General features: G+C 41.8%; 1 protein-coding gene across 6 annotated transcripts in view; it reads left to right on the top strand.

The window, feature by feature from the left end:
* The window catches only part of LOC113018612 (serine/threonine-protein phosphatase 2B catalytic subunit alpha isoform), a 67,021-nt gene that overhangs the window by 45,972 nt on the left and 7,040 nt on the right, over nt 1–14,009 (top strand). For 2 of the 6 annotated variants that reach the window (XM_026161786.1, XM_026161789.1), the window contains exons 9-13: nt 7,941–8,066; nt 9,127–9,198; nt 10,655–10,681; nt 11,688–11,772; nt 12,039–12,136. In XM_026161786.1, the coding sequence (XP_026017571.1) occupies nt 7,941–8,066; nt 9,127–9,198; nt 10,655–10,681; nt 11,688–11,772; nt 12,039–12,136 (408 nt within the window). Of the gene's footprint in view, nt 1–7,940; nt 8,067–9,126; nt 9,199–10,654; nt 10,682–11,687; nt 11,773–12,038; nt 12,137–12,868; nt 12,878–14,009 lie in introns of all 6 variants that reach the window. The other 4 variants (XM_026161788.1, XM_026161790.1, XM_026161785.1 and 1 more) reach the window with 3 other exon arrangements.

Raw genomic sequence — 14,009 nt, 5'->3', positions numbered from 1 at the left:
TCATGTTTAACCTGAGTAGCGAAAGACAGCAGGGGGGTTTGAAAACGATTTGCCGGGAGTCCGGTGTTCTCACGGCGCTAGTGAGCCTTGCCCCCGGTTAGCTATCGAGCTAGTGGGTAACAGACGTCTCCGAAAACGTCGGAGCGCTTTTGAAAATATGCGGTGTCTTGATAAACTGAGCAGATATTTGAGGTTTACACAGCTACATTCTCGCCTGAAAATATGTTAAACGTTTATTTTGTGACCCAGAAAGTATAATAAGAGAGTTAAAACTAACTAGCTGCCGCCATTGTTGGAAACTGAGCAGGGCCGCGCTATGAATTCTGGGATAGGTTGGGCCACAAAGCGACCCATCCTTCAAATCTGGGGAAATGAAGGGCGCGTTTGTCGGCCGCATTTGTCGGAGTCTTCGAATTTGGACAGTCTTCGACGTGTCGCTGTAAAGTAATCTGCCTACAAATGCGGGCACAGGAGGATGCGGTTCCTACATTTGGACACAGCTACGATACCGGACACCGCTTCTTCTTCTTCGAGGTTTAACGGCAGCTGGCATCCTCGTACATGCAGTGCTGCCATCTTCTGTTTCAGTCCGTTATTACACTCTTAAATCCTACTACTTATTCCTGCGTCTTTTGGGATCTTACAAAGCTTGAAACGATGCTTCGACTATTAAATTAGTCGTCGACGATTTTAATAGTCGACGTAATCGTGACTAGTTGACTAACCTTAGAGGTTTTTCTGAAATGAGTGGTTTCTGTCCTATTTCAGGTCTACTTTTAGTTTGTGAGGGTGGTCTCTGCCTATGTGGCCATCCTTGGAAAAACCCAGAAGCTATTCTAGTGGTCATCACACGACATCTATATTGATATATATTCCAATAGAGAACTACTCTTCCTTGGGTCAGTGGTGTACACAAAAGTTGGTTTGCACTATTTGTCCTGTGCAACATTGATTTTAGTCTGGTAGTTTTGGGGAGGGAGCTGGTGTGAAGTGGCCTGGTGCCGCATCACTTGGCACCTAGTGACGCCCGATGCTGTGCTGCGGTGCCTGCACTGAGATGGGCTCGCCTTTGTGCTGTGAGTCAGCACTTCTTCCCCGAGAGAACAGACAGTATCTGCTTTAACTGTGGGGGCACGTTTGGAATGGTGACATCGGTGGGAAAACCACAGGAAATGGGAAGGAAAGAGTAACGGAGGCTAGTTCGTGCTGTTCTGCAATGCCTCTCTTGATGAAATGCCACATCACCGCAGTGGTTATTACACATGTGAGGGCTTTCCTATTTGCAGGTGTGTGCCATCTTTGGTGAGACATTAGGTTACGTTTGTTTACTTTTTTTGGAGCTGCCTCCTTCCCTACACAGTGAAGATGGTGAAGAAGTGTGGCACTGTGCCTTTGTTTATTATTAGAAACCTATTTGTTCCATGCCAACTAATCTTCCTAGGACTCACAGTCAACACAGCACAATCCAAACAAACAAAGTGATGTGAAGCACGTGTTTGGGTTTTTGTTTTGTTTTGCTTTTTAATTCTGGTAACCAATTGCCCGGAGAATCGTTTAAGTCTTCTGGAGATCATAATGGAACAGCCGAAATATCAATTTTTCTTCCCGATTTTGTCTCAACGCTTCTTTTAGACGTAGCTGGTGGATGTTCAGCTGATTAAAATACTACCCAGGGCATTGGTGGTTATCAGACAGAAAAGATTGCTTTGTGTTGTTTCAGAACTGACTTCATTTAGACATAAAAATATATCTTCCCCCAGAGTACATGCTTTAAAAAAATAATAAAATAAAATACAATTTCTCAACATTTACTCTCCGTTGCAAAACGATGCACACTTTTTGACTAAATCCATTTTCTTAATGTAGCTACAAGCAGTAATGAAGGCAGCCGTGCAGTTCAGTAGAGCAAAGTCGCGATGGAAATGTGATCTAATCCTGTTAAAAGCTGAGCAGTAAGCACTGATATAAAAAATGCTTTTTTGCTCATTACAGAAAGTTACCAGACACAAGAATTACTTATAGATATTAGGTTAAATCCATTTTTTTGCAACTTGCTGGTTTTTATTTCGTTTTTTAGTTTTTCGCTTGGTTGTAACAAACACTTTCTAAATTTTCAGTACAACAACTAACGTGATGCTGGGCCATCTGTGTTAATTTTAGTAAAAATGTTTCCTCCTTAAAAAATAAAATAAAAATGAATTGTGACCTTTCAGTCTTCAGTGGGTGTAAACCAGTTTAACAGTCTGTGTCGTGAAGTTTTCTGCTTGATCTCAGGAATCTTAGTGTTTCGTATCTAAAAACTGGCCGTCGGCTGTTGTTCAGAAGTCTCTATATAAACACTCTTCTAACCTCCACCTCTGATGGTGTTGGATGGAGACCTGGATAAATTAAGGGACTGTTATAAATCACTGTCGGGTTTTTAAAACTTCACAAATATGAGTGGGGAAAGGGAGTAGTTCCCAGCCACAAAGAATAAAACACTCCAACTTGAAGGCTCTGAGATTTCATATCAACACTAAAGCACATTACTTAGCTCCTATTCACTTGGCATCCACTTGACAGTTACACAAGTCCGTGAAACGATCCCACATTCCTGTTGATGCTCTTAACGAGTGCTGTGGGTGGGGTTCATTGGTAGAAGTAAAGCCCCTGTAATGAATTGCTGTGCTCTTAGCTTCATGCTGGAGCTCCACGCACACTGAGCAATGGCCCTGTGATTGATGGCCAAACGAGTGGGCGCATAAATTTTAAAGAGGAGGGAGGAGGCATCGGCAGCTCCCATCAATCCCGCGTTAGGGGGTGGATGGATTAACCAATGATACCTCTCCACGTGGGGGTAAAAAAAGAAGAGAAGTGCTCCTCCTATCAGAGAGGTGGACGATATCTGAAGCAACACAAACTGACTCCTTTCCCAAAAGTAGACTGAACTCACTTGAAGGCTAGTTAGACTGACGAACACATGAATTAGGACTTAATTCTATAAATTCCAGCTTTAGATGCCACCCCAGCCCTCAGTCCTCCTTTTTTCATTGAGTGTCAGATGCTGACCAGCTGTCCATCACTGCTCTGACCCCTTCAACCCTTCAGTAAAAAGTGACACAGGCAGTTGCGACATGGCAGAGGGAGGCTGTGTGAAATGAAAACTCAGCAGCAGCAGTGATTTTGCAGTTTTCACTGTTTGATCTTTCTCGGTTTGGCTCCAGAAGTGACTGCAGTGGGGGGAGAGAGTGATGGAGTAGGGTAGATGGAGTGGGTGTAGTTGGCAGTTGTACACTTGTGCTTTTGTATTAATGGAGTGCTTTGTGCTGCATCATTATTGACCGGTCCAGAAAATCAGCAACTAAGCCCGAATGGTTATGTTTCTTAGATTGAAGTAAAGCTAAACGACAGTGGTGCTGCACGAGCTGTTTACATGAAACATTTACTTCGTCCACGACGACAGTTAAAGGTTGTTTGATCCATCTCGCTCGTGTCGCTTTCCTTCCTTCCTGTTTTCCTTTCAATTAAACAGAAAGTACCTGTTGACATCTCCTTGCAATTAATTACATACAATACAAACTGGAAAGTAGGACAATGAGTGGTAACATCAGCAGATGCATTGTATTGTAGGACAGTTCAGTTCATGCATGGATTAGAGCCAAAGTGGAGCAGATCCAGTATGGCTCCAGTTCACCGAGACGTCGCACATCGTGAGGACACACTGTGATTCGTGAGTTCTTCAGCTGTACACGGACAGCACAGACCAATTACGCAGCAGTCACTTTGATATGAAATGTTAGGCGGACATTGCAAAGGTTATTGATGAAGGTTGTGTTCTGTTTAGTTCAATAGCCTCAGTTGTTTGTGATTAGTACCGCCTCTTTCCCCACCATCTCATACCAAAATGACTGCTCTAAAATCTTTTCAGTCCCTGCAGTCCACGCGTGTGGCGTCAGCTTCTAAATGGCTGGTGTGAAAAGCTAACCCAGTGCAACTTTATACGCGAGGCATTAAAGGCAAATATGTAGTCAGCACAGAGTGTCGGAAGGACAGCGGGAATCTCCCCCTGGTCTCAAAGCAGATTTAACAGTCTTCGTTGCCAGGGAAACCTGCTGGAGGCACTCCCTTATGAATAATGAATGAGCAGGCGTCTCTCTGCAATATCTGTGTTACCGTTGCAGCAGGCTTGGCCTCAGCTGCCCTATTATCTGCCGTCGGAGCAGCAGAGCCCTCTAGTGGCTGTCATGCAGCATGCTCTGGCAGTGGACACAGAACTCTCAGCTGGTCCGTGCGAGCTTAAGTGACTTCCATCGTATGAAAAAGCTGCATATAATTGTGTTTTGCAGTGATGAGGAAAATAAAGTGCTTTAATGTCACCCTCATCTGCCCTGACAATACAGATGAGGGCACTGAATACATATCGTTAGCTTCATAGCATAATTGCCTAAGTCATTTGACTAAGTCAATGACTTAGGCACTTATGCTATGAAGCTAACGATATTTGTCTCTAATGCCTCTTGTATTTTAAAAAAAGAAGAAAAAAAAAGCCTGAACAAGTGTGTTTGTTTGGTACGAGGCAGGTTGCTGGGTGTCTCTGTTCCTTTAAAAGGAATCTGATTTGAAGGAGCGACAACAGGGGAGCTGACCTTCTCCCCCGCTCTGCCTTTTTCCCTCTGGGCTTCCATGGCTGCATTCAATCAAGTGCCTCAACGATGTTTATGCAGTATGTGATGTTTATGCAATGGCTGCCCACGTGTGCGATTGCTTTCATGCACGCCAACGCGCAGGGATAAACACCCACAGCTCCGTCTGAGTGGACCGTGTTGTAGCAATGCAGCGCTGTTCTTATTCGAGCGGGTAGTAGTGTTTTGCTGATATTGATAATAATCCTGCATTAATTATACAAGTGTATGGATGTTCCCCTGCAGGAAAGTTTTCTGTTTGTATTGTGTTGCCTGGCACTTACAAGTGTTTAAGTATTACTTGAGCACCACTTTCAGTGCATACTACACACACACATTTGTATCAGAATGCTTACTGACCTGAATTGTGTTGTTCCTGAGGTAAAGCTGCCTGGATGCCAGGTTTGATGACTTGCTATTCTTGAATCTGAGAGGAGCTCAGGCAGGAAAGTCCCCCATGGTGACCCTGCCACAGTATCCGCTTTCCTCAGATCTGGGCCACCAGACTGGCCTTGTGTATTAGAGAATCTGAGGCTGCTATATACAGCATGGATATATTTATGTTTGGCAGCTCTCATGTTTTCCTCCACACCCACGTTAACACTGTCTAATCATAGGTGAGGTCGCACGGGGCACACTGTGTGGCCAGTGTTTGACAGCTGGTTTCTGTGTGCGTGGAGATCACGATTATAATGAGACATTTAGTAAAATAAACTGAGAAATATACTGTAAAATATACCAAATATGGCACAAGCAGAAATGTATACTGGTGAAATGCTGTGTCTTCTTTTTAATACCTAAGATTTACCTGGCAAGTTCATAAGGAGTGACACATACCATGCCAGCTGTGTAATCCTTTTTGGAAAAGCAGGTGCTGTCAAGCAGGCTTAAGTTAAAGACCCAACACACAGCATGTTTGTGCTTTTATTCTGCTGCTCTTCCTCCACCCTTACTGTGAACACCAGCTACCACACCCACTCAAGTCTCTCCTCTTAAATTATTCATCTGAGTAATTGAAAACCGCTGTGTATGGATTTTTTTTAAGGCAAATGTAGATTTTTGTAAATATTCTCTAAGTTTGCAAACTGAAACTGCTCTAAAAATAAGAAAAAAATAACATGTGGGTGTAACTTAAGAGTTCATAAATCGATTGCCTAGAAACTAAGAATACATACTTTCATTACAGTAATGATCATTATTGTGTCTAGTACCTTACTTTTCTATCTATTCCTTCCTTTCCTCCTCACCAGGAACTGCTTTTCTGTTAACCAGTGAAACGTGCTCTCCCTCATGAGCCCAAATGTTCCAGAGCATCGATTTTTATTTTCTCCAAACAGCAGGTTACCCTCGTTTAGATGCTTGTGCAGTTTGCTAACTTTGATTTGCAGAAATCAGTTTGTACTTTTGCATTTAAATGAGTCCTTCTGTCAAAGTGAGAGATTGGCACATGCTGACTGTGTAGATATCACCTTAAAGTGGCAAAAAAAATATCCGCCTTTTAGTCTTTGTGTAGGTATTTTGTTCTAAACCGTTTTATTCTCCATCATCTCCAGAGGTTGACTGACAGCATTTGACAAGATGTTGAGCGACGTCCAGGTTTCGGTGTGGACGTGGACGACAGTTTTGTCCACCTTTTCCTTTTTTCTTTTCGGGCAAATGGTACTCTGTAGTTATCAGTGGTTTTGCTGAATCACACCTCCGCACAGCACCTGCAGCTAATGAATCATTAACCAGGAACAGTAAGCGACTTTTAACATTGAATCCCACATCAAGTGTTTCATAATGCGGCTGAATTAATTTGTTGTTTTAGGTTTGAAGAAGAAATGTTAAGGCCAGTCCCGAAATGCTTTCTTACTTCAACTAAAAGGGGGGGGGGGAAAGTTACTTGTGAAGAATGCATCAGTATTCTTCCAGCGATGTTTGTTTCTTCTGTGTGTATACCATTAGCTCTTCAGCTGAGTACTTTGAGGGCTATTCTCCTCAGACCAAGTGTAAGAGCCATCATGACAGTGAAGGCTGTAAGTGGTGGTTGGGAACAGGATAGAATCTAATAATGGACCCTGGACCACAGCGAGAGCTGAGGCCTCTTTATCGACATAAATCCCAAATGTGTCATAAAATCATAAATCAAAACTTCCATTATAGGCTTGGGTGGTATCTCTTTTTTCATACTTTGCTGACATTTCATAGGAGTATATTATATTTGTTGGGTGAAGCAACCGCAACTTTCTTGAGGCAGATGGTACGCGCAGCTTTGCCCTTGCTGGCGGACAGATTTTTATCAACAGGATTAAATCTAAATGCTTCCATTGGGTTTTTTTTCTGTCTTTCACAGCTTGCTGAGCTCAGCTGCCTTGTTCCACCAGTAGAGACTGAGCTCTGTGCACTGCAATCCATGACCTAGGGCTGTGCGATATGACCAAAATCTCATATGCCGATATAAAACATCTCTATATAAACGATATAAATTTTCTGTAAATTCTGTGAATCTCGGGCAGCTCGACTTGCGTGAAGTGTTTCCAACTGGGCGTCGTGTACCTGGAGTCAAGTGTTTTAACCGATGCATGAAACGATACATTTTTAGTCACAAGTTGTAACGCCCATCGTTTTCTTTGTATTTATTACACAGCGTGCTGCGGGGAAAAGCCTGCTCTAACGTTTGAGTCTAAGGTTTATTTTTTAGCACCTTTGCGTCTCATCCGTAAATACTCTGCATACTCTCTCACGTGATTCAGTTTATTTTGAAAAGTCTCAACAGGATCTTGAGCTTTATTGTGAAAGGTTTATGTGGAATATAAACAAGCGGACACGCGATGGTGTTACCGTCGTTGTTGCTAACAACAACTCATAAAAACAGGCGCTTGTCCGTCCGTAGTGTGGTTATATTAAATATAAGAGAAAGAGAGAACTTTAAGAAATTAATATAGCCACTACAGTGACCATCAGAACGATGAAAAATATTGCCGTAAACAGCTTATTTTGCGACACCACGAAACAAACGATAGCGTAAAATGAAACGATAGATGTTTTTATATCGTCATCCGACATATATCATTATATCGAACAGCCCTACCATGACCCCAATACATCTCTATACCATTTCATTTATAGAGAGATGTATACTCCCTGATTTTCTTTATTTTGTGACCGTATTGAAAATTTCTACATCCCCAATTTCTACATTGTCTTGTTACATGTAGGCAGAGACGTTCTGGAAACTACGACTGTTTAATACTCTGGATTTGCTTTAACATCTTTCCTTTTTTTTCCCATCCCCAGCGGCAGTGCTGAAGTACGAGAACAACGTGATGAACATACGACAGTTCAACTGCTCACCTCACCCCTACTGGCTGCCCAACTTCATGGATGTTTTCACCTGGTCCTTGCCCTTTGTTGGTGAGAAAGGTGAGTGTGCATGCACTACATTCAGTTTCTTTTAGTAATGAGTGAAAGCAGTTCTTCTTTTCATTCTTGAATGGCGCTTGTCCTTCTGATTTTCATGAATTGCTATTGAAAACAGCCCGGCCTTGAGAAATATAGCGTGTACACCTTTGTGCCGCAAAATCACTTTGCGGTTCATACATGGGATACTTAAAGCCAAAGATTTACAAGCCAGAAACGCGCTTGTATGCAGCGTTATAAATAAGTTAGAGGTAGAAGTTGGGACGAATGGGTTTGTTTTTTAACGAGGCACATACACTTAAGGATACATAAAAGGGAAAATTGGAGGAAAGTTGGAAAATAAGTGTGTTTTGAATGTTTTGTTTGATAGTTTCCAGCGGACTGGATAATCTAATAGCAATAGGAAACTTTTCCAGAGACAAAGGCAGCAGATGCTCAATCTCTTTGATCTTAAGTGAAAGGATAGACAGTGGAGAGCCAATCTGGTTGGATTTAAGTCCTAATGCAAACACGAATCATTCAGAAATATGCTCCAACGTTGCACCATGTAGCACCCAATAAGCAACCAAAATTATGTATTGATTTCTAAATTCTTCTTGGAGCCAGTGTTTGTCTCCCTGCTTTCTTGATCAGAAGATAAACTCCAGCTTTTCTTGTCTTTCTTTGTTCTATTTGCTGATGAGCTGCAGCTCCTTGTTAAAGCAGGAGTATAATGAGCAGTTGTGAGCTCTATATATATATACATGTCTATATAAAGTAAATTGCAGATAAGTAGTCCATGAAAGTTAGAAACTGCCAGACATTGGCTGTGCTTGGCATTGTCGAGGTCTGGGTTGCTTTGAAGATTTACTCTGGTTAAGCTGTGACACATCTGTGTCAATTAATCACACATAAGTATGCCATTCCTGGCAGTCTCACGAGGTCACTGATCAGCACAGCTAACTGCATGTGTGTGTGTGGAAGAGTCAATCGAGTGAACCGGAGCAGCCCAGAGTTTCTCAGCAAAGTTTTTTATTAAATATGTGTGAGATGTTTTAAAGTATGCTTCTCTTTTCTTGTACAGTGACGGAGATGCTAGTGAACGTATTGAGCATTTGCTCCAATGATGAGCTGTCAACTGAAGAGGAGCTGGACGGTAAGCTCGGTGGTTCAGTTTTCTCTGCACTTTGCCCCTGCTCCACTAGAGGGCGTATCAGACGTTCATTATTCAAAACCTCACACACACACAGACTCTTACTTAGTTTTTACATGTATGGTGTTCAGAATTTTACATGTAAAAACTATATATGCTTTAAACTATTAAACACAGAGGAACGTGACGTCTGAATGACTGAACTCGGCAGCTTGGAAAGGATGACCTTAGATAATCCAGGAAATATGAAGACCCTTATAAAGTCTCAACATGTCTGTCAGTATTAAAACAAAAAATCCTTTGAGGACAGTTTTTTGAAGTGTTGTTTTCTGCTAAGTTGCTTGGTTTATCTACGCTAGTGGTGAATCTGAGTCATCTGTTTGATACCAGCTTACAGCTTATGTACACGAGATGGCCAGTTTTCCTCTGCCTGCCCCACCTCTTACTGCCAAACAGGAAATGATCTCACCAGACCCCCTCCTCCCACCTCTCTTCCTCCTCTTTCTTTGTGTTTACTAATGGTCACAGTGTGCATCGGTAAACCCAGGATATGTGTCAGGATCTCAGCAGATTTCCACCATGTCTGAGCTCCTGCACATCTAAACGCAGCGTTTCCTTTAATCTACTGATCAGGGAGCGTAGATTGAGATTTGCACAGATCATGTGCAAGACCAAATGTTGTGGTTTATAATGATTTAGAAATATTTTGGGGGGGTTTGTTACTATTTTTTCCAAATTCACAAAGAGAACCTTTCTTGCTTCATTGTGCTGTTGAAGTTGTGATTGTAAATATCATTATAGAATGAACTGGTTTTACATGTGGCTCATTTAAAAAGCATTTCATATGAGAAAAGCTCAATTCTGATTATATCGATGAGGAAATTAGCACAACTCATGCACTCGGCCATTCCTAAACATTAGTAGCTGTCCTTTAACATCTTCATTTTCTACCAACTCATTCATGCTGATTTTAGCTGATCTCATTTCTTGCCACTGCTTGTTTCTTGTTTAGTTTCGCAGCCATTTCCATGCTTGTTTTATTTATTTATTTTAACTGTTTTGACATTTGAATTGTGTTATGTTTTCTTTCTCGCTCATGAGCTCCTTTTTTGTGCCCTGTTATGATTTCAGATAATCCTTCCTATGACCCGCTCTTTATCTGCTATGGTTTCCATGGTTTTCAGTTGCCATTATGTTGATGTTTCCAACCTCACTACATATTTCACATCTTTTCTTCTCTCTCTCATTCTCTGTCTTTCCCATGATTATCTCATCTAATTTCTCTTTTTTATGTTTTCCAGAGTTTTGTGCTCAAGGCATCGCTTTTGTTTACACTCGTGCTTTCTTGCCTCTTATTTTGCCGTGCGCTCCCTCTCTTCCACCTCATTCATTCTGCAGCCATCCACTGATCTCTCTGTCCTTTCTCTTGTCTTCTCTTCTGGGGGTGTTTCATGAGAAGGACAGCTAATATATCCCCCCAAAAAAGGTACAAACACTAGCTGTACTGGTGTGTGCAGAGATGGACAGACTTTTGTTCAGTGCTTGCTCTCTGCATTTCTGAAGTCTCTAAACTAACACCTCTGTTTAAAGCACCTGCTAACACTTCTGCTGAGGCTAACTGTGGTTCTCAATTAAACCGAAAAATGGGTCAAAAGTGTTAACAGTTACCCACTCCTGTTTGAGGCCGGCCCAGAAAGGGGAAAAAGTGTTCAGAAGAGTCATGCCTTTTATCTAAATTAGTCTTTGTTGTACACAATAAATATATTCTGAAGAATGAGCAACCTGAGGATGGCAGGAAACAGATCCTCACACTGTCAGCTGTGTCCCTTACCCAGCTTTACTCCATGCATCGACTTCATTTCTGTCCCTCGTACATTTTCCAAACTGGGCCTTTGGGACCTTGAAACTGTTATTTTGCAAAAGGGGATCTTTAAAACAAAGTTTCCAGTCCAGGAAAAATCCCGTTAGTCTCCACCGCTAAAACACAGCACAGGAAAATTTAAAGAGCGTGCTTATCGAAACATGCTGAAAACACTTTGGACAAGGTCAGAGCCATTCAGTGATGGAGAACAGTGGCTTGTTTTAAAAAGGTTTAAGTGCTCTCTGGGCAAAATAATCTGTGAGAGTCAAAGGGACTGCAGCTCACAGTACGTAACACAGCCGCAGCATGAATGCACTGAATGCTGAGAATTACTCAGATGATGTGATGTGTTTATAGATGCAAACCATTTTCTGTAAACCGAACTTAAGACTCCAATAACAATGTGTTTGCATTGTATTCGTCTCCTGCACTGCTGGATAAACTAATAGTGGAGAGACGTGCTCTGTTTTGAGTAGACTCACTGAATTCGATGGTCTTTTAACGAGGATTTGGGGGATTAAAACAAACAGCACATAGACTATGCGGTGCATTGTACGCTCGACTTCCACAGGACGTGGTTGAGTTCAGATGAGTCACGGGTTGTAAGACTTTTTGCACTTTCTCAATGCAGGTGCCACAGCTTCTGCACGTAAGGAGGTCATCCGCAACAAGATCCGTGCCATTGGGAAGATGGCCAGGGTATTCTCTGTGCTCAGGTAAACACTTAAAAACAGTGTTGTTGTTGCGTTAAGCTCCATTTACACAGCCTTAGAGATCTGCGCTTGAATATATTATTAATAACTTATTAAAGTAATAAATATGTTACTTTAATATTTCATGTTACAATTGATTTCTGACTCTTTTTGTTTTGTTTTTTTTGTTGCCAACTTAGTAACATGGTTATGTAGTTATGTGACTGCCCAAAACCCATATTTTTGATGTTTTTCTAAATAAATAAAATGTTGCTCGGTTAATATTTCAGAGAGGAGAGTGAGAGCGTGCTGACGCTGAAGGGTCTGACGCCCACAGGCATGCTACCAAGCGGAGTGCTGTCCGGAGGCAAAGAGAAGCTGCAGAATGGTAAGTGTGTCACAGAGACCCCCCACCACCAGTGGATTCTCACACCAACACGTTTTCCCCTTACACAGCAGAACTCTCAACAAAGTGCAAGCTTAGTGTTTACAGAATACTGCAAATACAGACTCCTTCACTTTTCTCCTCATTAACTGTACTGGAATTTCAAAATGTTAGCATAGTTAAATGTTTCTGAGAGTGTCAGTCTTTTTTTATGTTTAGTTTAATTGTTACTAAACAGCAACAGTTGCTCCTTGTAGTTTTTATCTCCCTAAACAATGACAAACACATTCAGCAGATTTTTATTTATTTTTTAAATTTTTTTGTGTCCATGTGTCCCCTCTGATCTGTACGGAGCCCCGCAGGGGACATGGGAGAAAAAAAAAATTAAGACGGACTTTTGCGAGATCTCGCAAAACAAACTCGGGATCTCTCTTGCCGGGAGGAACACTGCTTTCCCGGCACATCGTGCCTCGACCTCCCGGTCGGCTTCAAACCGGCGTCCGAAGAATGCGGCTAAAACTTTTGCGAGATCCCGAGTTTGTTTTGCGAGATCTCGCAAAACTTTTGCGAGATTTCGCAAAAGTCCGTCTTAATTTTTTTTTTTCTCCCATGTCTCCTGGGGGGCTCCGTAGATCTGGCATTAATACGCTCTCTTCCCGTCCTATTCTTTCACTGTATTCCACTGGGTTTATCTCAAATATTACCTGTATCTTTTTCTTTCTCCTTTCTCCCTAGAAACTGCAGGTATAATCAATTGTGCAAGTATTCCATTGTGTGTTGTTATTTTTTTCTTTGTGGGAAAAGATAAGCGTTCAGTTCACTCTTTCTCATGTGAAATTTCAAATGCTCCCTCAATGAGTTTGGCAAGCTGCCGCAGCAAGGAGATGAAGGCTTTTTTGGAATCACCTTTACGCACGCTTTAATTGGATACAAACGTTTACAGCGCTGATCAGATCTGAGCGCTAGCAGAGAATCTCAGCAGTGCTCTGTCAGAATAGACTCAGGTCTCTGTGAATCAAGGGATAAAACTGTATCGACACTAATAAGTGTAGAAAAAGGGATAGCTGCCATCTGCCTTGTCATTCACCAAGTAAAGCAGAAATCCGGTAGACTTCCCTCTCCTCGCACAGGTTCTCACCCTACATCAGCTAGCACTTTCCTGAATACACAAAAACATCTGTAGCATAGTGTTAGTAACCTTTAAATAATGATGATAATAATAAAGGTTTAATCATGCTGTACAGTATGGTGTACAGTACTTTAGCACACTTAATCATCAAACTGTTTGTTTGGTCCTCGTGTAGCATTACCTACTTAGCTACTGGTCATACCACACTAAGGTAGCAGCAGTCGTGCAGGTCTATGGATCTCAGTAAGATTGTGTTTTATTGCTTAATAACACCCCTTTTCGTTTCTAATGTATAAAATCTTATTGAAATCGTGGAAGACTTTACTAAAGAACCACTTGAACATATTACATAACACCGTGTTCATCAACTTAGTGCGCACGTGTCCTTAGACGTGAGTCTGTCAGAAATCAAAGAGCCTCTGACTAAAGCTGTCAGTTTTGCATATCTCTGTTAGGAAGGATGCAATTATCCTGAAAGCATAGCATTCTTTCACAGTCATTTTCAGCATCTCTACTGAGCTTTTAAACCAACATTAAAGTGGACCTATCATGCTCATTTCCAATATCATGGGTTTTTTCAGGGGTTTTTTTTTCTTTCTGGGAATCAACTAAAGTAGCTCTGCATGATTCATTTTTATCATCATTTATCTTATGCTGGGCCGTGTTGCTGCCCATTAGCACATGCCCTGTCTGAAAAGAGCTGCTTGAATAGCAGGTGGGTGGGGCTTCTGTGTTGTTAGCCGGGGG

Source organism: Astatotilapia calliptera, chromosome 3, assembly GCF_900246225.1.
Source record: "Astatotilapia calliptera chromosome 3, fAstCal1.2, whole genome shotgun sequence".
Classification (NCBI taxonomy): domain Eukaryota; kingdom Metazoa; phylum Chordata; class Actinopteri; order Cichliformes; family Cichlidae; genus Astatotilapia; species Astatotilapia calliptera.
Note: the sequence above shows the minus strand (reverse complement) of the source record. Positions and strands in the feature narration are given on the sequence as shown.